At 49.3% G+C, this 27,460-nt stretch overlaps 1 protein-coding gene across 6 annotated transcripts in view; it reads left to right on the plus strand.

The window, feature by feature from the left end:
• The window catches only part of LOC147689474 (protein eva-1 homolog C-like), a 178,829-nt gene that overhangs the window by 66,658 nt on the left and 84,711 nt on the right, over positions 1 to 27,460 (plus strand). For all 6 annotated transcript variants that reach the window (XR_015300730.1, XM_086942247.1, XM_086942246.1 and 3 more), the window contains one exon: positions 19,202 to 19,342. Coding sequence is in view for 5 of the 6 variants with exons in the window: in XM_086942247.1 (XP_086798373.1) it covers positions 19,202 to 19,342 (141 nt within the window). In the remaining variant the exon portion in view is untranslated. The remainder of the gene's footprint in view (positions 1 to 19,201; positions 19,343 to 27,460) is intronic.

Genomic DNA, 27,460 nt, shown 5'->3' on the forward strand with positions numbered 1-27,460 from the left:
CTGGGTGTTGTTTCCACATCAAGGTACAACCCAGGTCACGGCTCACCCAAGCTATGTATCTCTTTTTTTGTAGCACAGTTAGGGCTTTGCTCCCCTTTGCGGCACTTTGCATCCAGCGAGGATTATAATGCACTTAATAGTATATGGTTTGGCATTATCCCGGAACAGCTTAGGGAGTTGTTCCCGACAGCTGCAGACAGGCTCAGCTCATGCCAGAGCTCCATCTCACATTAAACCACGCACTCTGCCTCCAGGATTGATAAGGCCTTCCATAGGAGTGGCTCACAGGTTTATATGTGTCCAGATATAGGTTTAGATATAGGTATACTACATCTAAGCAAGGGGTGATTACACCCACTTGCCCCAGCCGAGTGATCAGCCAGTTGTGTCAGATTGGATAGCCAGCCGGGGGTGGCAAAAGCTATGCTTCAGCCCCTGGTAGGCCTTGGTGGCACCTATGCCCTGAGCACCTATAGTGCCTGGTACAGGGGCTGACAAGCGGTCCATTTTCCAATTGGGTTATGTACCTATAGTACAGGTATGTGAATTTAGAGAGAGAACAGCAGGCTGGGGGTTTGATTAGCAGGCCCACAGCCTCAGTAAGTCGAAAACCAGTGAAGCAAAAAGCAGAATTGGGGTGACCATAGGATAGCAGACCCTACTCTCCTACAACATCCCTCAGAGGATCCATATTTATCATTCTCTCGAAGAGTTACACTGGTTACCAGTCAAGAAGAGGATTCTTTCCCATTATACATTCAATAGCCGAGCTCCCTGAGTACCTGATGTGGAGAATCAGGCACTATCAGCCATCCAGACCCTGCCTTCGGCCTCAGCTTTGCTGGTTACCAGCACCTGGGTGCAGCCGGGAAAGACTTGTTGGCCAATCTTTCATGGTTTTGGCTGGTGGGGAATGGAACAGTTTACCGCTTTCTCTCTGGTCTATTTCACTTGAACCAACTTTTCGTAAAGTTCTAAAAACACATTTCTTTTCAGCACATTAGCATTTCTGTTCAAGCATTGCCCAAGTGCAAGGCACTTGCTGGATTCTCCTCTTTATTCAACTCCTCTCCCGCCTTTCTAATCAAAGCTCAACTTGTTCCCTGAAGCCAGTCAGACCAGCGCTTAATTTGAGCCGTGGATTCTGGTGCTCAGCACCGGCACTGAATTGTCATCACCGGCCCTTATGACATTCTGCCACAAGGTGGCACTGTTGCCTTATATAGAGACACATAAGATAACAGTTAGTTATTAATTTCAAATACATTAAAAATAACGAACACCTTCCGCCCAAGCCACTCACAGCTTTGGGGGCCTTGAGTCGTCTGAATTGTCACTTTGTAAGAGTGTGATGGTTAGCAGTTGTGTTGCTGCTGTCATTGGCAGTGTCTACAGGGGCATGGGGTGATGCAAGCTGAAGTGACCTCGTGGACTTCTTCTTTTTCAAAATCAGCTCTGAGTCAGACCTCCTTCTAGGCGCCCTGCGATCTGCAGCAGCAAGAGATGGCACAGTCCCTAACTTACAGCAACAAACGCTTTGAGCCGCACCTAAGGACAACCTGAGGTCAAAGCTCGGCAGCTCATTGGCATCTCCCAGTACCTGCAGTGTTGCATCGGGGTCAAACTCTACAGCACCCTTTTAGTCTAATCAGAAAACAAATTCACAATCTTGTGTTCTGACCCAAGTTGGGGGAACGAAAAACAACGACCCCCCGCCACCTCCCCAAACCCCGCTCACCGACACCATTGATCCCTTAACCAGCAGCTGCCCATGACCAAAACAGGAACAATGACAGTAATCACTTGTTTTTATATAGCACTCTGCATCACACCACTGCAGTTTCGAAGCGCTGTAAACAACTCTCGACCTGCAGATAATGTGTATATGTTAGCTCGCTTAGCCATCTCAGTGCTTTATGTATCTATTCAAGGACATGCCCCTCGCCAGATTCTTGCGGCGCTCTTCATGCTCACCTTGTTCATAGTGACGAATTCAGAGCCCCTTTCAAAGTCTCGTGCACCGTAAAATCTCTGCCACGTTAGGACAGGCAGTGCCTAATTTCAGCCGGTGGTTCCCGGTGCTTAATTATTAGCACTTGCGCTTGTGAAAGTCTGCCACATGGAGGCGCTGTCTGCTAAATTTGAGAACAACAACAGGTGTTTGTTAATTTAATATGCAACAACAATCATTAATAAGGCCAACCAAGCCTTTCTCACAACTTTTGGGGCCTGGAATAGTCTGAATTGCACACCGGAGTGTGATGGATAGTAATTTTGCTGGTACTGTCATTGCCAGGGCTGGCAGGGGCAAAGGAGAGTGCAAGGGGCTGGATTTCTTCCTGGTGTGGGCCCTGGAGATTATTGCTTTACAAATCAACCACTGAGGACACGCCCCCTTCCTGGCACAACACCAACCACACATGCAAGCCCAGGCTAGGCAGACATGAGCTATGCACTAGCCAAACAGTAGCGTCCCCTCGTCTGTGTGCACCTCGTGGTCAGAGCCTGGTGAGCTGGTGGTGTGGCACTAGTCTATTTAACCCAGACATAAGAGAGGTGCTGGTTGCACACACCCTGAGCTCAAGTATTTCAAAGTTCCCTCAAAAGCATTAAGGAAAAAGGAAGTATACTGGAAAAGATTTACCTAGGATCACACAGTTTGGTCAAGTGGGGAAGCTAGGATAATTCCTCGTTTTTTAGGTCGAGGACCGTAGGCTGCGCTTGCGCAGTTCGGTCCGAAGATTTAATGTTTCTTAGAATGGGGGTTTGAACCCACCCCTCTTCTCCATTGGCTGGCCTCGTAAATGCTGGCCAGCCATTGGCGGAGAGGGGCGTCACTCCCTTTAAGCCCCGTCTTTTCCCAATTCCGGGGCGTTTTTCCTCTCTTCTTTCTCTCCCTGACGTCATCGGGAGAGAGCAGCCCCTCATCACGCTGCCTGCACGCCCAAGTCAGCTCTCTGATTGGTGTTCCTTATTAACCAATCAGAGGGCTGACTTGGAAGTGCAGGCAGCGTGAGCAGACACATCACCTCCTCATTGTCCTTGTTTCCACATTGTGTATGGTTTTACGATCCTGTCGCATCCGGGACGGCTGCTAATTGCTTTTCCAACAGTTCTGAGAAAATTAATTTGCGCAGCGCCTCGAACGCCGCCTGGGCGCAGCAGCTGCGGTGACAGGTGCCGAGGGGGGTGAGATGTACCCGAGAACCGGATCCGAGGGTGGGCACCGGCAGAGAGAGGTTACAACAAAAATACAGCAACTCGAGGGGGCACAGATGAAGTGTTCATCAAGAACCCACGAGAATGCCATCATAAGCGGATTTAAACCCACACACAGGATCCTTTTCTGAGACCAGCTCACAAGTCACTTTTTATTATATCTACTGATAATGACAGGTATTTATGTAATAGCGAAACATTGATTAAATTGATTGATAGGTATGCAGATGCCCGGAGTGTAATACGATATTTATTACCACTGCTGAGTGTGGGGAGGAACCATGAATGCGATGATCATGAATAATTGACTGCCAATGACTCTCCATACATGGTTTACATAGCGCTCCGTTTTCGTGTACAAACGTCATAAACAAAGGTATTTTTACCAGAACATCGAAGCAGAAAGGGTTAATTGCATGCAGCAAAACAGGAGGACTCTGGAAAGGCATTTGCCTTTCATCAAGAGTACTTCTCCTCTGTTCGATCACTGTAACTGGCATGAGGCAGTAAACAGTGTTTTCTCACATTAATTAGGCAGGACTCCTGTAACAACCTGACATTTCACCTTTGCGCTGTACTAGTCAATACGTGTAGAGTGGAAAGCTCCATTGTTCTAAATAAGGTGGCAGAAAAAAATAAGCATTTCGTTACAAAAATTAACGATCAGAAAGACAACTTTGTCTAGTGTGCTAGCTTTAAATGAGACCGAAAAAACAGTCGTTTTTTTATTTCAATTATAAGTGTCATCAAGTTATTGAACTGCTGTGAATGTGTTTAAGTAGAAATTAAACTGAAGAGGACTGACTGATAGTTTTTTTCACTTTTATATAGCGCGAGCTTGACGCGACGGTATCGGGGCTCTTTGCACCAGCACCAGTTACATTCCCCAAAGGGCACGTTTTTTTTTGGAAAGGCAAGAGGAGGTGGAGTGATTTTCCCAGAATCACAGGATGTCGAACAGACGCCGAGACTCCCACCGGGTTTCCCAAGTTTCAAAGACAGAAACTCTAAAATCACTACGATATGTAATATACGAGGCCATGAACCGTACTGTGGTGACAACATCCTACAATTGCACTGCGGTTACCAATGCGTACGCGCGCTTCCCTAGCACAGATGTGTAAATTACGTGTTATCGGGATTATTAGAAGGGGCGATCCTTGGGGGGACAGAGGTCGTTCTCCTGACCACCCCGTGACCCACCTCTCCCAGGAACGCTGCTGAGCACAGGCGTGATGAGGCCCTACAGGAGAGGGCTTCATATTTAGGATCGTACACGCTGACATTCCACCACTCTATAAAAGGACACGACCTAGAGATTACTTAATAAAAGGTTCTTTATCAAGCAGTGGTTATGAGGTACTTTTCGGGTCAAATAGTCAAGTACTTACATTTAGGTCGAGGGTTCGTAAGTTCTTAGTTGCCGGGGTGTGGGAAGCGGGACAGTCACAGTACTGGGGCCAGTACGACGTGTGTCTGGCGCACGGCTCTCAATCCTCGAGCCGGGGGATACGGGCTGTTGTAGGCGTTGGTCGCACTGGTTGCTCCACTCACCCTCCTCGAGTTACGTTGTTTTGGTAGCGTTGTTGGTCCAGCCGGACCAGAGTACTCTCCGAGCCGCGACCAGGTCAGCAGAGCTCGGGCACGAGTGAACGGAGTGTCCTTCAGTTCTTGGGGAGCTGCAACCACCTCAGTAGGGCTCAAGCTGAGGTTGTTGCAGCGTCGTGAGGTTTCAAGGGAGCCGCAACCACGTCAGCAGGGCTCACGCCGAAGTTGTTAAAGTTCGAGGGAGCCACGACCAAGTCAGCAGGGCTCAAGCAGAGGACGGTAGATTTCAAAGGAGCCACGACCAAGTCAGCAGGACTCACGCCAAGGTTGTTAAAGTTCGAGGGAGCCGCGACCAAGTCAGCAGGGCTCACAAAGGTTCCAAAGTTCAGATAGCAATCTTTTCATGAGACGTTGAGCCGCGACCAGGTCAGCAGGGCTCTCTTCTTACAGGATTCATCTGCCCGCTAGTTCCAGAGTGGCCCTGGTTATAGTCCTGATTCCCTTTGAAGTCTGAGCCCTCGCAGGCGGGTATCTGGTGCCCGGGGGCTGATTGTCGGGGTTTCCTGCGATCCGGCCCTTTGATCCTTTGAAGATGGGTCCGGTGGTTTCCAGACACCCAGCAGGGAGTGGGGCCAGCTCTCGGGGAGGCCGGAGGGGCTATCGAAACCAGTCTTCAGGGGGAGGCCGGAGGTGTGATCGAAACTACTCCACCCTATCTCACTCAGAGGAAGCCCTCTACCCCCGAGCCGGGCATGGCGCGTCTGGTGCCTGTGTTTTGCTGGGGCCGGGGTCATGCAGGGATCTATGGAGTCAGGGATCTTAGGGAAGGGTGATGGCTACCGGAGGCCTTCGGGGTTGATGCAGGTTGGGGGTGTCCGGTACCGGGAAGATAGATGGCGGGATACGGAGATGGTTGTCCTATCGGTAGGGTCATGGAGGGAGCGGGGCAGACAGAAGATGGGACGACCGGGGGTTTCTGCTGTACAGGGGCAACTGTCGGGCACTGAGGGTTGGGGGTACCACGCCACGAGGCCAGGCCTAACTGGGATGTTTCTACATGCACTGCCATAGATACGCATATACAATTATTTAGCATTTTCTTAGACATTGTCCTTTCTGAAAAGAGGTGACGCCCGTTCACCATCACACACCCAGCACACACCCGCCCTCGTGCACACTCATGAAATGACACCTTAATGTTCTGCACTCACCCTTTGCCTAGAGGGGAGAGAGAGCCGGTTAGGCGCCCGCCTGGTGCAAGAGGTACAGCACACGCCTGCCAGCCTCGGGGAGAGTGGCACAGGGCGGCTCTCGGGGAGCCCTCGGAGGGCGGGCTCCCTCCAGGTCCTAGAGCCCGTGTGTCCCCAGACATCACCCAACACCCCCTCCCCACTGACCGACACCCCCTACCACCTTGACTCCCCCTCCCCCCTGCCAGGCTCAACAATATCCAGATGGGGGGGGGGTTGTAATGCGCATTTTATTTCTATTTCTTTACTCCAGTTCCACCTTCATTATTAATGATGGCCCACCAAATGCTTATGTAAACCCTTGTTTAATACACACTAAGGAAATAAAAAGGCAGTGGCAATGCAAGGCGGAGTGTACTTTCCATCATTTGCACAATGTTTCCACCTTGCTAATATGGAATCTTATTTGCACAATTTCAAAGATGTGTGAAATATGAATCCCCCGCCAGCCGACGAAGCAGCAACATAAACCGTCTTTCGGGCCACGTAGTCACAGATTAAGGGTGAATTGCACAGTACGCTGCCTCAGAGCGTGTGTTATGTCTGATATGATATGATATGAAGGAGATTTGTAATGCGCAAAACAATAACCCGCAGGTATCAAGGCGCCTAACAAGATGATCAGTAATAGAGACAGAAGACCTTACATATAGGCTTGCCGAAAGAGGAGAGTTTTTAGGGCAGTCCGGAAGTTCTGTAAAGACGGAAGGGATCTCAGGTCCAGGGGAAGGTCATTCCACCATTTGGGAGCTAGAGTGGAAAAGGCCCTGCCACCCCATCTAGCTCTTCGTACGCGGGGGGCTGTCAGAAGCAATTTCCCGGAGGAACCAAAGTCCCTTCCAGGAATGTAGAGGGAAATGATGGACCCGATTCCAGAGTCGCTGTTTTTGGCGATGGCTCTGTAGGTCAAGCATAGGACTTTTAACCTGATTCGATGTTCTACCGGTAGCCAATGCAGCGTTTTCCTGGCCGCAGTGGCCGAGGAACGTCTGGGAATGTCCAGAACAAATCTGGCTATGGCGTTTTGGACTACCTGTAAGCGCTGCAGGTGGCTCCTGTTAAGCCCAGCATACAGTGCATTACAGTAGTCCAAACGAGAACCAATGAGTGCGACAGCTATTTGTTTTCTAGCCTGCAAGGAGAGATATTTCCTGATCCTTTGAAGGATGTGAATCAAACCCCAGCAGGTGGAGACGGTTCTACTCACCTGGCTGCCCAAGTCAAGGGCAGGGTCTATCAGCACCCCGAGATTCTTGGCAGATGTTGTAGGGGAAGGGCATGTCCCTAAAGAGTCAGGCCACCAATTGGCTGACCAGATGTTTTCTTTCCACCCAAACACCATCACCTCAGTCTTCTCCCCATTCAGTCTAAGGGAGTTCTGAATCATCCAATGACCAACCGCCTCCATACAAGATCTAAACTTGGAGGCGGTTAGGACATCAGAATGGGGGAGAGAGACGAGGATTTGAGTGTCGTCTGCGTAGGAAACTACCTCCATCCCGAAAGATCTTATTAGCTTAGCTAGTGGGGTCACATAGATGTTAAAAAGGGTCGGGCTAAGTGCCGACCCTTGAGGGACCCCACACAGCACTGGTCGGGATGGAGATAGGAACTCCCCCAGCTTGACTCTTTGTTCCCTCCCTGTGAGGAAAGAGGTCAAAAGATCCAGAGCTGTGTCTTTCACCCCCACCTCCCTCAGCCGAGATGAAAGAACTGAGGGGGAGAAGGTATCGAAAGCCGCAGATAGATCTAGCAGGACCAGGACAGAGGTCTGGCCCCCATCTACTGTCGTGCGGATCTTATCGAGCACGATAGTGAGGGCTGACTCGGTGTTAAATTCTCTCCTGAATCCATGCTGGGAGGAGTCTAGGCATCCCGAGCTTTCCACAAAGACAGCGAGGTGCTTGTTGAGATGTGCCTCAAGCATCTTCGCTGGGGCAGGAAGCAGCGAGATAGGCCGGAAGTTTTTTAGGATCTCTGGATCCAGGGAGGCCTTTTTTAACAAGGGTTTTACTACCGCCTTCTTCCATTCTGTAGGGAAAACCCCGTCTCCAATGGCTAGATTCATTACCTCTAGCAATGGTGGCAGGAGGGTCTCCCTACACTGCTTGATGACTTTCAACGGGCAGGAATCCAAGGGAGAACCAGACTTGGTCTTATTTAGCAGTAACTCCAGGTCTTGTAAGGCCAGCGGGGGGAAAGAGTCCAAGGTGCATGACGGGGAGATGTCTATAGTAGTCGTGCTCATCTCCACCCCTGAGGTGGGCGCACTGATACAAGTTCTTTGTACCTCGAGGGCCAGGTGAATCTCCTGAATTTTGGTGTGGAAGAAGGAGGCAATCTTATCACATAAGTCCTGCGAAGGAATGACAGGGTCCGGGGCTTGCAGTTTGACTAAGGAGTCCACAGTTTTAAAAAGCTCCTTCGGCGAAGAAAGCAAGTTGGTCATGGTAACAAAGTATTCTTGTTTAGCCTGCACAATCTCAGCTTTATATTTTTTGACAAGGAGTTTATGGGCTTCCTTGTTCTTAAAGTCCCAGCTGGCATGCCAAAGCCTCTCCTTTCTCCTCACTTCTTGCCTAAGAAGTCTGAGGGAGTCAGAGAAGCAGGGGGCAGATGGTCTCTTTCTGGCTCGGCGCCGAGACTGAACTGGAGCCAGTTTGTTCAGGGCTGCAGTGGTGACCTGTTCAAAATGGGCGACTGCAGCCTGTACGCTGTCTAAGCCGGTGATAGAGAGGCTTGCAGCCCAGGGCACAAAGGAATCACTATTGATATTCCTAAAGTTTCTAGCAGTCTCCATTATGTGCTTCCCTTTTTTACAGGAGTCCACCCTATGGCGTTCCAAAAGAAAAGGAACCGCCAGATGGTCAGACCAGGATAGATGAATCGAATCCTTAATAGTCAGACGGGGGTCATTGGAGAAGATACCATCCAGTGTATGTCCTGCACGATGGGTGGCTCCGGTAACACGCTGCGTGAGCCCACATGATTCCAGCGCCTCAGTGAGACATGAGGTATCAGAAAGGTCATGGCGTTCTAAGTGATAATTAAAATCACCCAGGATAGAAAAGTTATCTCGGCCGAAATAGGGTTCAAGGGACTGGAGGAGGTTGTGCGTAAAATGGGTTCTCGAACCTGGAGGTCGATAGAGTAAGATTCCATTAAAGAAGGGACATTGCGCTTCCTTTATAGAGAAATAGAGTGCTTGAAAACTGTCCGGAAAATCAGGTATAGGTATGGTATGACAATGAAGATGATCTTTGTAAAGGATTGCTATCCCGCCTCCCACTCGGCCCTGTCTATCAAGCCTGGCGAGGCAGTACCCATCCGGGACCGCCTCGATTAAATCGGGGTCGGATGAATCCTTGGCCCATGTTTCGGTGACAAACACTATAGTGGGCATTCTATCCAATATCATCTCCTTAAACATAATCTTGTTCTTGATAAGGTAGCGGGCAGAATAGTTTATAACACTCCTCGGTGCAGGAAAATACGGATATAAAACTGAGCCCACGCAGCACACAACGGCTCAGAGGATTAAAGCACCCGTTGCAGAAATCCGCGTTGAACCCGAAAGCCACAGGTCCGACTTCACAAAGGGCCAATTAGCCTTTCATCCTTCGGATGTCGTCAAAATTAATACCCGCTAAATCATCTGACACCTTTCTGGTAATTTCAACATCGAGACAGCCAAGTATTATTTTACAAAAACAGAATATCATGCTCACCTCAAAACGCAGGGAACGTGTGCCCAAATAAGAGATGACGTCATTTACCACTATAAACCAGAAGTTCTTAACTTGTGCTCTACTGATCCCTACCTATGACCTCTAACTTTCTGGTCCTAATCAAGTGCATTTTGTGCAAAATACCAGTATCACGATGGTGCCTCCGTTGAGGATAGTAGTTTCATCAAGTAACAATAATAACACTTACATGAAGCCTACGTGGAGCCTGCTTTGATATATGCATTAGAAAAATCGCTTGAGGTATGTTTGAAACAAACATTGACAAAGCCAATAGGTCCCTCCTATGCAAGAGTTATTGGCTTTGCCAATGTTTTAATTGTAGCATTTCTAGAGCGCAATAGCCCAGACTGCATTAAAGCACTGAAAGCAATGTTGTACATCATAGTATATGCTGTTAGCGGGGTAAAGGAGTGTGGCGTGGAGTGTCGTAGAGTGGAAGGGCATAGACTTAAGTAGTGATGAGTGGAGTAAAGTGCCAGAGCTGAGTTGAGAGTCGTGGAGTGGTGTAGAGCAGAGTGGAGGAGAGTGTGTTGAGTAGAATGGCATAGAGCGGAGTAGATTGTCAGAGTGGAGTCAAGTGGCATGAAGCCCTAAGAGGAATCTGCGATCGCTTTACCTTAATCTCGCAGTTGTTCCCAAAATCAGGCAGACACGATGCGGAGGAAGATCCTTTGCCTATAATGTGGCGAAACTGTGGAACATGCCTCCATTACGCACAGCCTACCATTCCGGAAGCTTTTAAAAACATGGTTATTCTAACAAATAGCTGCCTAAAAATATCGGTTTCTCTACTCAGTTGTTTAGCGCTGGGATGCCCGAGGGTAGCCATGCGCTCTATAAATGTTTATTAATAATAATAAAGTGGCATAGAAGTCGTAGAGTAGAGTAGTGACATCGAATGGAGTGGAGTAGAGTGTCAGTGGACAGAGTTTAATGGAGTAGAGTATCGCTGTGTGTGTGTGTGTGTTTGGGGCTCCGTGTGTGTGTGGGGCTCCGTATAATAATAATAAAAGGGGTCTTATCATGCGCAAACTTAGCCCAATGGGCGTCAAGGCGCCTAATTCCAAATCCAGCTCATAACAAAACCCTGCAGCTCAACCTGTGTAGGCTCTAGAAAAGCACCACGTTTTTAAGGCCTTTTTAAACAGCACTAGAGAGGGTAGAGTCTTGATCTCCATCGGCAGGATGTTCCAGAGCTGGGGGGCAGCGACGGAGAAGGCCCTGGCTCCCCACCTAGTGAGCTTGAAGCGAGGGACAACGAGTAGGAATAGTCCTGAAGGGCGAAGAAACCTTGTAGGATGGTAGCGGGTAAGCAGGGAGCTGATAGCGCCTTTAGGTCCATCCTCGAGAGCTCTATAGGTCAGACACAGAATTTTAAAATAAATTCTGTGCTGGATAGGCAGCCAATGAAGGTCTCTCCTCGCAGCAGTGGCAGAGGAAGCCCTGGGGAGATCTAGGACAAAACGTGCAGCAGCCTTCTGCACGATTTGCAGCCGGTGTATGAGGCCCTTGTTGGATTCCATGTAGAGAGAGTTGCAATAGTCTAGTTTGGAACCAACAAGGGTGACTGCAATCTGCTTGCGTGCTTGAAGAGACAGATAGCTGCGAATTCTATTGAGCGTCCTGATCACGCCCCAACAGGTCGCAACAGTCCGATTCACCTGTAGGGACATCGAGAGTGAAGTATCGAACACCACACCCAGATTTCTGGCAGATTGGGAGGGAGTGGGGCAGATGCCGAGAGAGGAAGGCCACCACTCACTCGACCAGACATTTTGGTCCTTCCCAAAGACCAAGACCTCAGTCTTGTCGCCATTTAGCTTCAGGGAGTTGGTAACCATCCAGTCTGCAACATGTTGCATACAGGACCTGAAGCTAGAGGCAGATGTTATGACAGAGGACTGAGTGAGTGAAACCATAATCTGGGTGTCATCGGCGTATGATACCACCTCCATCCCCTGCGATCTTACAAGTCTAGCAAGGGGGGCCACGTAGATGTTGAACAGGGTCGGACTTAATGCCGACCCCTGTGGCACCCCACATTGCAAAGACTTTGCTGGGGAGAGGTGGTTGCCGAGCATCACTCTCTGTTCCCTATCGAGGAGAAAGGAGTTGAGGAGGCTCAGGGCCGAACCAGAGATACCTGCCTCCCCGTATGTGTGTGGGGCTCAGTGTGTGTGGGGCTCTGTATGTGTGTGGGTGTGGGGCTCCATGTGTGTGTGTGTGGGGCTCTGTGTGTGTGTGTGTGGCTCTGTGTGGGGGAGATCTGTGTGTGTGTGTGAGTTTCTGTGTGTGTGAGTTTCTGTGTGTGTGAGTCTCTGTGTGTGTGAGTCTCTGTGTGTGTGAGTCTCTGTGTGTGGGTGCAAATGCAATAGGTCTCACATTTGTGAGAGATTAAGCTATTGGCATTGTAAATGACAATGCCATTTATTTATCTGTTTTCAAAACCAACACATAAATAATGTCAATGCCAATAGCTGTAACTTTGGCAAAGGTGAGACCGTTGGATTGTAAATGTTTGTTTTTCATGTTGCTTTCTCCCACTAGATTACATTCTTGGCACATTAGGTAAGAGTGTGGGTAGCAGGCAAGCCACACAGGCAAGCCACACCCGCTCGTTTTGAGCTTTAGCAGTGGCCGAAGTGCATTTAAAAAAGTATGGGAACTGTTATTCTCTGTGCAATGGGGGGGGAGTGAGTGAGCAAGCGGGTGTGGTCAAAGGTGAGGCTAAAAAACGAAGCATTCTGTAACTGTTTTCAAATATTTCACACACAGCTTAAATGAAAATGAAATGCAAATGTTGTTAATCAGTGGTAAAGTCACCATCGTGCACTATGGAACCTCTGTGTGTTAATGCACAGCACCAGAGAGACACAACATGAAATCCTAGTTGGTGCAGTGGGGAAAAGTGACTTGTATGTTTAGAGCTGCGAGGTCTCAGTCTGAGGAAGAAAGCACGGAGAACATGTAAGCCATTATTTTAAACTTACCTTACACACAGTAAGATAGGCTGGTACAACATGTGCAAAAAGGATTAAGGTTAAAAAGTGCATCCAAAATATAGATTTTAGGAATGCCAGACTGTACACAGTCCAAATCACACACTTTGCGGCTTAACTGGTATCTCCCAGTCAATATCTCTCAATAAGAATAAATGTGTGTGATCAGGAAGCTTAAAGGGGTTCCATCCATTAACGCCAATACCGGCTTCCAGGCACCCATTACATTTGAAGATTGACCTGTTACGCATATTTACATTTTATTCAGGGAAGCAGGCACCCTGGCAGGAAGGCTTGTTCAGCGGTCTGCCTCTCCCTTGGTTTCACCCGGGCAGGCAGGCTTTTTTAGCAGTCTGCCCTCCCTCTGTTTCACCCTGGCAGGAAGGCTTGTTTAGCTGTCTGCCCTCCCTCTGTTTCACCCTGGCAGGAAGGCTTGTTCATCTGTCTGCCTCTCCCTCAGTTTCACCGGGGCAGGAAGGCTTGTTCATCTGTCTGCCCTCCCTAGGTTTCACCCGGGCAGGAAGGCTTGTTCAGCTGTCTGCCCTCCCTCTGTTTCACCCTGGCAGGAAGGCTTGTTTAGCTGTCTGCCCTCCTTCGGTTTCACCCGGGCAGGAAGGCTTGTTTATCTGTCTGCCCTCCCTCGATTTCATCCTGGCAGGATGGCTCATTTAGCTGTCTGGCCCTCCCTCGGTTTCACTCTGGCAGGAAGGCTTGTTCATCTGTCTGCCCTCCCTCTGTTTAACTCTGGCAGGAAGGCTTGTTTAGCTGTCTGCCCTCCCTCGGTTTCACTCTGGCAGGAAGGCTTGTTCATCTGTCTGCCCTCCCTCTGTTTCACTCTGGCAGGAAGGCTTGTTTAGCTGTCTGCCCTCCCTCTGTTTCACCCTGGCAGGAAGGCTTGTTTAGCTGTCTGCCCTCCCTCGGTTTCACTCTGGCAGGAAGGCTTGTTCATCTGTCTGCCCTCCCTCTGTTTCACTCTGGCAGGAAGGCTTGTTTAGCTGTCTGCCCTCCCTCGGTTTCACCCGGGCAGGAAGGCTTGTTTAGCTGTCTGGCCCTCCCTCGGTTTCACCCGGGCAGGAAGGCTTGTTCAGCTGTCTGCCCTCCCTCTGTTTCACCCGGGCAGGAAGGCATGTTTAGCTGTCTGCCCTCCCTCTGTTTCACCCTGGCAGGAAGGCTTGTTCATCTGTCTGCCCTCCCTCGGTTTCACCCGGGCAGGAAGACTTGTTCATCTGTCTGCCCTCCCTCTGTTTCATCCTGGCAGGATGGCTTGTTTAGCTGTCTGGCCCTCCCTCGGTTTCACCCGGGCAGGAAGGCTTGTTTAGCTGTCTGGCCCTCCCTCGGTTTCACCCGGGCAGGAAGGCTTGTTCAGCTGTCTGCCCTCCCTCGGTTTCACCCGGGCAGGAAGGCTTGTTTAGCTGTCTGCCCTCCCTCGGTTTCACCCTGGCAGGAAGGCTTGTTTAGCTGTCTGCCCTCCCTCGGTTTCACCCGGACAGGAAGGCTTGTTTAGCTGTCTGCCCTCCCTCGGTTTCACCCGGGCAGGAAGGCTTGTTTAGCTGTCTGCCCTCCCTCGGTTTCACCCGGGCAGGAAGGCTTGTTTAGCTGTCTGCCCTCCCTCGGTTTCACCCGGGCAGGAAGGCTTGTTCATCTGTCTGCCCTCCCTCGGTTTCACCCTGGCAGGAAGGCTTGTTTAGCTGTCTGCCCTCCCTCGGTTTCACCCTGGCAGGAAGGCTTGTTCAGCTGTCTGCCCTCCCTCGGTTTCACCCGGGCAGGAAGGCTTGTTTAGCTGTCTGCCCTCCCTCGGTTTCACCCGGGCAGGAAGGCTTGTTTAGCTGACTGGCCCTCCTTCGATTTCATAGCACAGGAGACCTACTCCCTTCCACTTCAGCTGAAGCATTTCAACCGTCGGAATTAACTGTCCCAAGACTTTCCCCCCATTTCAAGCACTGGGCATGAGTGTCCAAGAGGACCTCGAGCTGAGCCAGAGCAAGGCGCATGGCTTGAACCTGGCTCAAGCTTTCAGTGCAGGCCCGCCTCTAGGCGGTGCCGTGTGCGTGATGGGAACAACCAGTAGATGTGTGGGCGCTGGCTCTATCCTTAGTGCACTAAAACGAAGTACACTGTGCGGAGAGTCCAGTGGATCAGCACATGGTAAACAGAGGTAAAAGGAGATAACACTAAGGCTCCCTTTGTGGTAGTGTGGGCGAGCAGTTAGGCTTAACAGAGGGTAGTGATAAGCATTGGTTGTGCTCACAGAGGCAATAATGGGGCACATACTCAAGAATAAATCCAAGACCCAGGGGCGGATTGGCAAGGCGGGCATTCGGGAATGGGCCGAAGGGCCGGTGCCTCAGTGCCCTCTGTGGGCCGTTTTTTTTTCTCCCCTGTCCCAGTCCACAGAGAGTGGACTAGGAAAGGGGAGAAAAAAACCGGCCCACAGAGTGCACGGAGACAGAGACTTAGAAAATGAAAGCAGCCTCGCTGTGCGGCCAGACAGCGATTGTCAGCTGTGGGCTCTCCTTCACCCCTACCCTGCCAAGCAATCAAGCTGAGGCTGGGCTGGGGAGGGGTGATTGTTTGCAATAATCGGCCTCCCTGGGGGCCAGGTGTTTCTCAGGCCTTTGAGCCATTTGCACCTCGGCCCCCTGGCGCCCACGCAGCCCAGAAACGGTGTTAGTCTTAACACCTCGCCCACAGCCCTTCACATTCAGGGCATAGTGGGCGAGGAAGAATGGGTCTTGCTGTGGGGGCCTGGTGATGTTTGGAATTTTTTTGTTTTATTTATTTATTTATGCGATTTTATTTAGCGCGGACTTTACCCGAAGGTGTCAGAGCGCTTCACACTAGGAACAGCAATAATACAATTATAAGTGGACAAATTACAAAAGCAAACGTTAAGTTACATGAATCAAAAGTGAAAATCGTGAGCAACCAAAATACAAGAGGAGCAAACGATACATTACAGGAGGAAAAAGAGATATGTGTGCAGGTTACAAAAGTGTACAAAATACAAGTAGAGGTATAATACTGCAATTAATGGCAGACACTCCAGCACAAGAACAAACGTTACGTAGGCAATGGTGGCACTTGTGCAAGTATCTAAAGCAAACAAAAGTGAGAGGTAGCAAACAGTGTGTTACAAGAGAAAAGTGACGTGTGCAAGTTACAAAAGGGTACCATACACAGGTACAAGGGTAATACTACAGTAAATGGTAAACACTCAAACTGCCAGAACACACTGGGAAGGCACTTCCCATGCACCAGCTTCACCTCAGCCTCCCCCCTGACTGCCTGGCTACCTTGGATGACCCAGAAAGCTGTGTTTTGTGCTCCCCTGTCAGGACATTTTCCCAAGGCCTGGAGGGTTGATTAATTTACTAATTGCAGGGGCCTTACCTCTGTTCATGTGCTCCTGAGCTGAAGGTCTGGGGAGGGCTGAGTAGGTTAGTAATAACAGGGGCTTTGCTGCTTTTCAGGTGCTCCTGTGCTGGAGGGCTGGAATAATTTTGTGACAAAAAGGGGCCTTGCTATTTTTTTAGTTGCTCAGCATGTAGGCCATTGTCACCTTGGCCCTGTGTCGTGTGCAAGAACAGTATCCTCCCACTTTCATTCCTTGTCTGTGCAAATAGTGTTTCATGAAAGGGCACGCCCCTTGAATGTGGGCCACGCCCCTTAAATATGGGCCACGCCTCTTGAATGTGGGCCACTTTTTTCGTCAGTGCCCGGGCCGAATTGTGATCCCAATCCGACCCTGCCAAGACCTATTTGTATAAAGATACCAATTATCTTTATCGAAATTTGAGAAGCTAGATTTCAAAATCAGATAGTTTGTATACTTTTTGTAATTTGAAGAAAATGTAGAGCAGTTTGAAATATGCAATTCCTACAGTATTTCATCGCACGGCGGAAGATCCCATCAAATATTTACCATCGCGGTCAGTGGAGAAAGCATCGGTTATCGTAGGCTTTTAATGGAGTTTGGTAGTCCGCCAAGCAACCCCTATGGTCGCCGGGAGGAGGCAATGGAGTTCAATGGAGTCGGGGGACGCCACACAGTTACCGTTGTGGTCGCTGGGAGCAGGAAGCCACCGTGGGGTTTTGGTTGACCTCGCTCTTCCAGGTTTCTGAGGTTGTCTTCCCCGGAAGGATGGCGATCTTTGGTGAGTTAGGGCTCGGGCACAGCAGGCAGTTTCAGATGTCCTGGTTGGAGGCACCAGAGGTCATAGGGGCACTTTCCGTCGTCACCTGCAGCAGTCGGGGCACAGGTGAGGTGCCAGGCAGTCCATCAAGGAAGGTGGTCGTGCCCAAGTTCCTGCTTCAGTGCAGTCGAGGGCACCAGCAGGAGGGAGCAGTCTCACAGGAGTAGGGCTGTCTCCAGCAGCAGCTACTAGGCTGAGAGGCGATCTCAGAGGCGATGGATGCGAGTAGGGGTCGAGGGTGGTGAGTCGTCTGGCCACTGTCCATGCCGGTCCTCACCATGATAGCTTCCTTTTCCAGTGAAGGCCGGGGACTAGAGCCTCTAGACCAAAGGGAGGTTCTTGGTAATTTGCGAAGGCTGTAAAGGGCTCCGGGGTTTCTTGGAGGTCTTGAAGGTTTCAGGATGGACAGCAGGTCAGTTGTCGAGTTCTGTTTGCAGTTGTCAGTGTTTCCATCGGTTTCTTCTTCAGCAGGCCTCAGTTCCTGGTCCGCCAGCTCTCTTCTTCCGTCGTATGCTTTTATTTCTGTCAAACTGAAGTCTGGTTCTCAGGGGGCCACCTAAATACTGAATTTAGGGCCATTAGAGGGGAGGTCATGTAATAGCAAATGGGCTGCTGACCTGCTGGGTGCCTACACTCCCTATATGTTCATGCTACTTGGGGGTGAAAAATCCCTGACTCCTGATTGGCTACTATCCCCATCCTCAAGATGGCAAATAGTGAAATGTGGGGTCTACCTCGCCTGCCCCACCTGCGGGGTGATGCAGGGTGAAGGTAGACACATCTCCTAATTTACCTGATTTTCCAGCCAGTCCTCCCGCCAAAAGTGGAGGTGGACTGGGGAATCGCAATCTGCTTCTAACGGCAGAGGGCTGGGGGCAGGGTTTAAAGGCGGCGTGTCCTTTGAAGTTCCCGCTTCTGCCGAGGCAGATACTGCAGGGGGAAGGTGTGAACACCTCTGCCCAGGGCAGGCTTTGTCTCTGGATCTGGAGAGCGCTCGCTCTCACCCAGGGGTCCAGAAACATGTCTGGTGGTGGCCGACTGACGAGTACAATCAGGACCAACAGCAGTGTTTGGTAATGTTTCAGGGGACAATTCAAAATGGTCTCCTGCGTGAATTTATTAATGAATTCCAATACTTGCCTCAGTAGGGATTTATTAAGACAGGATGTTTGGTACCAAACATCCTTAGCAATCAGTGAAGTCATCAAGGAGCTTGGAAACTCGTGTTGACCCGTATCCGGCCCACGTACTCTTCATGGCTTCCCTGTCCACTTACAACATCACAGAATGGACTGGACGTTGTAGGGGCATCTCTGCTCATGTGATATGCCCACACATAGGATATAGTGCACCCTGCCGTAGGGCTAAAGGCCTGCAGTAGGGGTGATTTACCTATATCTTATACAGTGTATGGTTGGCACGGCTCACCGGGCTGGGTGTCCTGCAGATGATTGTGATTTCTCTGCACCAAGACGCTCAGCCTGCAATGGCAGTGTGCATGGTCTTGGAGAGGGGTCCCTACGGTGGCACAATTGGTGCTGTAGCCCTCAAGGACACTTTTCTGTACCCATGCCCCAGGTACCAGGGGTACCATATACCAGGGACTTATAAGGGCATCTGAAGGTGTGCCAGTTGTGATACAGTTTTGGGAAAATAGATTGCACCAGGAACCTGGTTAGCAGAGTCCCAGTGCACTTACAGTTCGAAATCACATCAGGCAAAAAGAAGCCCGTTCCCACAACATGAGGCTCCAGACGCACGTCCCCTCTGCTGTTGAGGGGACATGGCTATTTAAGGTCAGAGAACCCAATGATGCATCATGGCATGCTGTATTTGGGTATTTGTATAGCGCATTGCTGCCAATGGTATGCCTCCGAAGCACTGTGCTTCTTTGTCCAATCGGGTGCCAGCTGGATCTCAAGCGGTAAGTTGCCTTGTCTGAATATGCCGCAGCTGGAGTGTGTGCGTGGTTTGGTAGAGATTGTGGGCCTCATTTATGGGATTTTGGTATAGGGTTGACAATGATCCGTGTGACGCGTGTTGGGGCTGTGCTAGGGATTATCGGAGGCCTCCCAACATACTTCTGTGACCCTTACATGCTTCTGTCGTAAAGTAGCGCGCTTCAGGTGGTACTCAGGGTCCATTTCTGGTGTACAGCTCACAGGTTGTGTCCGCACTGCCTTTTTGTCACTCAAGGGATCCTTCCACGTTGGTAGTAACGAGGTTCCTTTCTCTCCCTCTAGATAACCACCGGGTGAGGACAGTCTGCGAGGATGAGAAGCTGCACCTGCACTGCCGGAACACCTCGGTGCTGGCGATCTACTCTGCCAGCTTTGGGCGACCCCTGCGCGGGAGTCCCGAGTGCGTCTCTGGCCCTGAGATTGGTAGGTCTGGGGCCGCGGGTTAGGGGAGGGGGAGGTGGGTGAGCCAACACATTAACAGGGAGAGCCGAGCCAGAGCCGAGCCGAGGGTCAACTTGGTTTAAGAGCCTGTGCACGAGCTCAGCCCTGAAAATATTTGGCAAGTAAATCATGCAACAAACATTACATTAGAGCGTGATGATGCGTTTTTTAAAATTCAAGAAAGTGTATTTTTTTAACACACAAGCAGGGCTCGAGTCGTGGTACCTCGTGGGTGGACGGCATCCCCCACTTATTTTACCGGGAGACCGATAACTGGAGCAAATGGAGCCACACATTCACTCTTTGGCCTCTCTGGGGCAAGATCGGAACTCATTCAGAACGCTGCTCACGCGCTGGCTTCTCTGATGCAATCGCATCTAAGGGGGGAACGAGGGGAGGCAATGAGTCTGATGGTGCAAGCCACCTTCCGTGACGTCACTTCCTGTCGTGACGTCAACGTCCCCCCACCTCTTTTTTTAGGACTTGTGCCCTGCACACAAGAAGGCATTTCACCGTAGTACATCAGATTCTTTTGAAAGTGAGGCTTTCTAAACATGAACTGAGAGAGAGTCCTGTCCTTGAGTGTTCATGTATGACCCTAGTGGTGCAGGCAGCACCTCGAGTCTCCTTGCTGCGCTGCCCTGAATCACAGGGAAAGGGCAGGAATACGCACTATGGATCGAACACGGCGCGCTCCTGTTCCTTCCGCTTGACTGGCATCGTTTTGGCATTTAGCCCGCATCTTCCTGCAGAAAAGAACCCTGAGAGGCTTTTGCCTCTTTCTACGTGTGCTGCAGAATACGGCACAAATGGAAAAAAGGAAAAACAAGGAGAAATAAAGATATTTCTCCTCGCTGCCTCTCCTGAGAAGGCGCATTTCTTTGGAACATTCACAGGTTCACCTGTTATGCAAATCTGGGGCAGCGTCAAAATCCATGGCTGCTGCGGGGCAACACCCAGACACGCCTCCCTGGCTCAGAGGAAGGCAACGCAGCGACGTGCGCGGCGCCACGTTACTCAAGGTGGCCGTGCGTGGCTTCATTACTCAAGGTGGCTACAATTGCGCCGCTCTCGCCCCACATTGATGGCGCAAGAACGACGCAAATGGGCTCATTATCTGCCCCTGGGAGACACGTCAGTTCTCAGGTGCACCTTATATGTAGACTAGATTCTTATCACATTATATGTTATTAAAAGCAAACACTCAGAGTTTTTCTAACGTGCACATCCTGAACTCAAATAGTTGAAGGTGCTCTGAAATGTGATAATAAACAAAACGTAGGCTCGATAAAATGTAAGATTTGCCAAAGATCACACAGTTTGGCAAAGCAGGGACACAGGGACTGACCCCAGATTCTTCAGTTTCACACTGTGCAATTCTATCAGCAGAGGGGGTGTCTCTTTTGACATCAAAGGTTTAATGCCTCCTCCAGTAATTCTTGGAGGATGACAGCAGAGCATAGGTGATAGGCAGAGTCCACTTTTTGGGGCAATTTTACTCAGAATGACCTTTACCCACGAATATTAGAGCATTTTACAACTTATTTATTTATTTATTTAAAGCGATTTTATATAGCGCGAACTTTACCCGAAGGTGTCAGAGCGCTTTACATAAGAAATAAAAAAATAAGGATTTAGGATTACATGCGTTACATAAAAGATACAAACAGAAAACATTCCAAATGTACAAGATGTAAAGTCACACAAGGAAGAGATACAAACAAAAAGAAAACTTGCAAATGTACAAAAAGTAGAGTCACTCAAGGAAGAGTTACAAATGGATATACTCTTAAGAGTCACATAGGAAGGGCAGAGAGTACAAAGGTCTACTGCATATACTAGTGATTAGAGGTATCTCTATATACAAAGGGAAGGGATACAGATGGATATACTCTAAGAGTCACATAGGAATGGTAGAGAGTACAAAGGTCCGCTGCATATAGAGAGCGTTGACTGCAAGCGCTGCATCTATTAAAACGGAACCTCCTGAGGCTTGAGCCGGGAGTAGAGCAAATTTTGTGTACTTTTAAATCTAAAGTGACATAAGTGTTTTTGTCTTTTAAAACTTGCACTCACCTGCCCTGAGCACCTCGCGCTTTCACGAGCCTCTGACAGCTGAGCTAAAAGCTACCTCTGGCGAGGGTTTGTTTCTGTTTCCCTGCCGCCATTGCCCAGGACATAGGCCACGCCCACCTGGCCAGGCCATGCCCACATCTCATCCCCCCTGCCAGCTATAAATCATGTGTCCATACAGGAAGCGCAGCGGATGAGCGCAGCGGGCGCGACGATTGCGCGCCAAAGGCGCGCATAAGGCAAGCTCGTCTGTGCTCGTCCGCGCCGAGTCCGGGTCAGGGGCCACCTCCCCTACATCCTATGCAAAACATCCCATAGCCTACAGTGCGGAGGTCCTCCATGGCATGAGGTCCTCAGGTCCGGTCTGTGAGCTACATCCCTACGAGGCAACGTCCGTTCCAACCACTTGTCCACATTGCAACGCCCCTTTTACCCGGTGGCAGACCAAATCACCGAAGCAGGAATACCGTATGTTTTCATTAAACTGCAGATCTCTGCCAAAACATAAGGTGGAAATTTCGTTTCTACTAGAAGATCGTTCGCCGGACGCAGTATTCCTATCTGAAACATGGCTGACACCCGATTCTGACCCGGCTGTTGTAACCTCCCTCCCCTCGGGCTTTCAAATCATCCGACAAGATCGTTCGGAGGGTAGAGGTGGAGGGTTAGCAATTATATTCAAAGAACAATATCACTGTAGACTTATCCCCAAAACTATCCCAGACTGTGAGAGCCTCGCTTTCTCGCTGGAGTTCTCCCCTAACCATTGCTTTTCGGGCACACTGATATACCGCCCACCTGGTCCCCCTAAACAATTTCACAATCTCTTATCAGTAATTATGGCGCCACACGTTAGCACTTCCGCCAACGATACCGTGTTAGGTGACCTCAATTTTCATTTCGATTCTCCGCTGGATTCTCTGGCTATCACGTTAGCCGATGACCTGGCTGCGTTGCAACTTAGCCAACGAGTAAAAGCATTGACCCATGTGAAGGGTCACCTGTTAGACCCAGTGTTCAGTAACTGCGAGGACCTTGTGGTTGGGTTTCCGCTCCCCCTCCCGTGGACTGACCACTTTTTGGTGCCCTTTACTTGGTCTACTCAGAAATCCGGACCGGTAAAACCATCGATAAGACTTGCCAGATCCTGGGCACGGATACCCACAGAGGAATGGAAAAACTTACTTATGAAAGAACCTCCCCCTAACAACGAGGATCCATGTTTGGCCAACCAGGCCTATGAAAACTGGATCCTGCACTCTCTCGAATCCATCCTCCCCCTCAAGAAATCAACGGTAAAACGCCTCCATAAAACAGCACCGTGGTTTTCGGAGGCACTTAGGAACAAAAAGCGCCAATGCCGGCAAATCGAAAGAAAATGGAGCTTAGACTACTCCATGGAGGAAAAGACTCGATATCGAGAGGAGATAAAAGCATATAAAAGGGAACTAAAAGCCGCCCAAGCAGTGTACTTCTCTGACAAGATCTTAGCTGCAAAATCCAAACCTAGAGACATTTTTCAAACCCTGCAAAAACTTACAAAACTCCCGTCGCCAATTGCGTTGAAGGAAAAGTCTGTTTCCCAGTGCAATGATTTGGCTGATTTTTTTCAGCAAAAGTAAATAAAATATATTCCTCCTTTCCCTGCACTCTCACTCCCACCCCTCCGCTAATTCAGGATAAAATCAAGACCTTAGACTACGCTTCAGCCCCTCCACCTCTGCTCAGTCACTTTCCTTGCATGGATCTCGAAGTATTGGAGTCCATGGCTCGGAAAATAAAATCCGGATCTCCATCTGATCCCGCACCCCCTGAGGCCATGATGCTGGTCTTTCAGACTGTCCTACCGATCATCAGGAACCTGCTAAATGCCTCCATAGCCTCGGGCATTGTCCCTTCTGCTTGGAAACGGGCGATGGTCCGAGTGCTGATAAAAAAGCCTAATCTGGAACCATCGGATTTTGGGAACTATCGTCCGATCTCCCTGCTTCCCTGGGTGAGTAAGATCGTGGAGAGGTATGTCAATCTCCAGCTGGTCAGCTTCCTTGAGGATAACCAGCTGCTAGATACCACCCATACAGGGTTCAGGCCTAAGCATGGAACAGAATCCGCCCTCCTAATGGTCATCGAGGAGTCCAGGAAAATCCTTGATCAGGGAGGATCAGTGGCAGTGATCCTCCTTGATCTCAGTGCGGCATTCGACACGGTCAGTCATGCCACCTTACTGAACCGTCTTTCGAATGTCGGCATTGTGGACAAGGCGTGGCTCTGGTTAAAATCTTTTTTGAGCAACAGGTCATTCCAAGTGTTTGATGGACAGACAGTGTCTTCTAGCATTCCCCTGAAGTGCGGAGTCCCGCAGGGTTCCTCATTAAGCCCTGCGCTTTTCAACATCTATATGAGGCCACTGGCTGAGGTAGTTCGTCCGTATGGAGTCAAGATCATATCCTATGCGGACGATACCCAGCTGGTGGTCTCATTAGCGCAGGAGGCTCTTCAATCACGATCAGGGGGACTTACTAAATGTCTGGAGGAGGTGAAGACCTGGATGACTCAGTCATCATTAAAACTTAATGGTGACAAAACGGAGCTCATACTCCTGGGCCCTGCCGACCCCACATTTTTCAACTCATTGTGGCCCCCCTGTCTAGGTCCCCCCCCCCCCCGGCCCGAAGGATAACATCAAAAGCCTAGGGGTATGGCTGGACAGGAGTCTCTCACTCAACACCCAGGCCACAAAGCTTTCAGCCACCTGCTTTGGAATACTCAGGACACTGAAGAAAGTTCTTCCTTTGCTCCCAATGGAGGCAAAGCAGATAGCCATACAGGGCCTGATACAACCACGGCTGGACTCCAACAACGTCCTATATCTGGGTGCACCAGAGTACACCTTAAAGAGACTACAGCTGGTACAAAACTGTGCAGCGCGTACTCTGCTGCAGATTCCTCGCAGATTGTCAGTAAAGGCGGCTCTGACCAATCTTCACTGGCTCCCAGTGCGTAAGAGAGTCTTTTTTAAAGCAATGTGTATTGCCCACCAGGCTTTCTGGGATTCGGGTCCTCCAATCACCCGTGATCTAGTAAGCCAGTATCACCCAGGTTGAAATCTGCGCTCTAGTCAGGCCTTCATGGCAGCAGTCCCCAGAGTCAAAAGGTCTAGAACTGGCGGAAGGACGTACGCCTTCAACGCCGCCAAGATCTGGAACTCCCTCCCGTTTCACCTGAGATCCAATCCTGATCTCGTTTCTTCCGTAAACAATTAAAAACACACCTATTTAATTCTGTTTAACTTAACTCAGTTTTTCCCTCTTCTTCTGGTTCTCAACCTCTTCATCCTTCACTGGTTCCTTTTTAGCGCTTGGACGCCTCAGGGCAGCAATCGCGCTGTTATAAATTCACTTTAATTCATTCATTCATACTAGTGATTAGAGTTATCTCTATATACATAGGGAAGGGATACAAATGGATATACTCTAAGAGTCACATAGGAATGGTAGATATACAAAGGTCTACTGCATATACTAGTGATTAGAGGTATCTCTATATACAAAGGGAAGGGATACACATGGATATACTCTAAGAGTCACATAGGAATGACAGAGAGTACAAAGGTCTACTGCATATACTAGTGATTAGAGTTATCTCTATATACATAGGTAAGGGATACTAATAGATATACTCTAAGAGTCACAAAGGAATGGTAGAGAGCACAAAGGTCTACTGCATATACTAGTGATTAGAGGTATCTCTATATACAAAGGGAAAGGGTACGAATGGATATACTCTAAGAGTCACTAGGAATGGTAGAGTACAAAGGACTTCTGCATATACTAGTGATTAGAGGTATCTCTATATACAAAGGGAAGGTGTACGAATGGATATACTCTAAGAGTCACATAGGAATGGTAGAGAGTACAAAGGTCTACTGCACATACTAGTGATTAGAGTTATCTCTATATACAAAGGGAAGGGATACGAATGGATATACTCTAAGAGTCACATAGGAATGGTAGAGAGTACAAAGGTCTGCTGCATATACTAGTGATTAGAGTTATCTCTATATACATAAGGAAGGGATATAAATGGATATACTCTAAGAGTCACATAGGAATGGTAGAGAGTACAAAGGTCTACTGCATATACTAGTGATTAGTTATCTCTATATATATAAGGAAGGGATACAAATGGATATACTATAAGAGTCACATAGGAATGGTAGAGAGTACAAAGGTCTACTGCATATACTACTGATTAGTTATCTCTATATACATAAGGAAGGGATACGAATGGATATACTCTAAGAGTCACATATGAATGGCAGATAGTACAAAGGTCGACTGCATATACTAGTGATTTGAGTTATCTCTATATACATATATACACAAAGTGGATTTTCTCAGGTCAAGACCCAAAGGAAAAACAGAAGAACAGAGTTCCATTAAGTGGGGTCGGAGGGGGATGCAGTCACAGCACCAAGGGAGGGTGGGAGGGATACAAGGGTATGGAGAAAAGGCAAATCAGAAAAGGGAAGAAACATTTGAGGATTGTTCGAAATGGGATTTCCGGTTGGCTAAGGCTTGCGCCAAAGCCAGGCAGAAACCACCACTCTAGTCAGGGCAAGGGAGTTACCCGCCAAAGATAACCCCTGCTCACAATCTAGGTAACGTGACACAAGCAGTAAGACTTATCCCGGGGGCAATGTAAGTTAAGTATTTGCGCACGCACCCACCAGCAACAACATCCCAGGCCCCCGACAAAAGGAACTCCACACAAGGTTATATGTAAAAATAGCCTTTGTATTATACCAAACACATTAGATAAGAAACACACACTTTACAATGTGCCATAGGCATGGGCAGAATTTACAGGGGATTATGTACATGGGACAGAGCCACATGGACCACTGTCAGGAATAAGCACTTTTAGAACTAGGATACTTGTAGGAATAGCGCTTAGAACATAGAACAACTGTAGCACTAAATAGCAAAATGTAGCACACAACCAGTAACCACTGGTAAAAGGTAAGTACCACCTATGTAACCCTAACCACCTTAGGAAAATATCACGCAGGGAACCATGAACTCACTAGTATAACTATACTGGAAAAACAACTACCTAAGCATAAAAATACATTTAGGGGTATAGGCCAGAAACTTCACACATGATGCATAAAAACACATTCAGAGGTGTCAGAACACAGGGTGCGCAAAACATGTTACACACAGTACATTTCCTAACACCCAAAGCAATAGCGCATAAATCACATTTAGCACAAAATATCACATAGGGCATGAACACGTACCCCACACAAGGGCACAACACATGAACTGTCCCCCAGGCCAACTGGCCTCACAGGGGCTGAAACGCCCTGTGTCCACAATGTCAGGGCAGGCTGCGCAGGCAGCCAACAGAAGATTGCGCAAAGGTTCATAAACGGAGCAGCTGCTCACTGAGTGCTGGGCAGCTGGAACTGAGCCTGGTATTTGCGTGCCTCCTGGCTCTCTTCTGGGGCCTTGAGGAAACAATAGGGCCAAAACCACGTGTGAGCCTTGCAGGCTCTGTGACCCTAAAACAACTGTGGCCCCGGGAACCTCATGGGTTCTGAATACTAAGATGCGGGCTGGAGCCTCGTGGGGTCTAAATACTAAATGCCCCACACGTTGGAGCCCGACAGGCTCTAAATAAACAATGCCCAGGAGCCTCTCGTGGGCTTTCATCAACTGTGTGCCTTCGTTGGAGTCCTAATCTCTGGGGACGTGGGAAAATAATGCCCCCGGGGTTGTTGGAGCCTCGACGGGCTCAAAATAAACAAATGCAATGGCTCCTGGAGCCCTCTCGTGGGCTCTGCAACAAAATAATGCCCCCGAAGTCCGTTGAGCCTCACAGGCTCTAAAATAAGACAAAGGTAGCACTTTAGCAGGAGGGGGCGGGCACCGGCAATGTGTCCTGATGCCCCCTTGAACAATAATGGCCCCCGGAGCCCCTCGGGGGCTCTGAATGCACTGGTGCCCAGGATCGTTGGAGCCC

Source organism: Lissotriton vulgaris, chromosome 10 (genome assembly GCF_964263255.1).
Source record: "Lissotriton vulgaris chromosome 10, aLisVul1.2, whole genome shotgun sequence".
Taxonomy (NCBI): Eukaryota; Metazoa; Chordata; class Amphibia; order Caudata; family Salamandridae; genus Lissotriton; species Lissotriton vulgaris.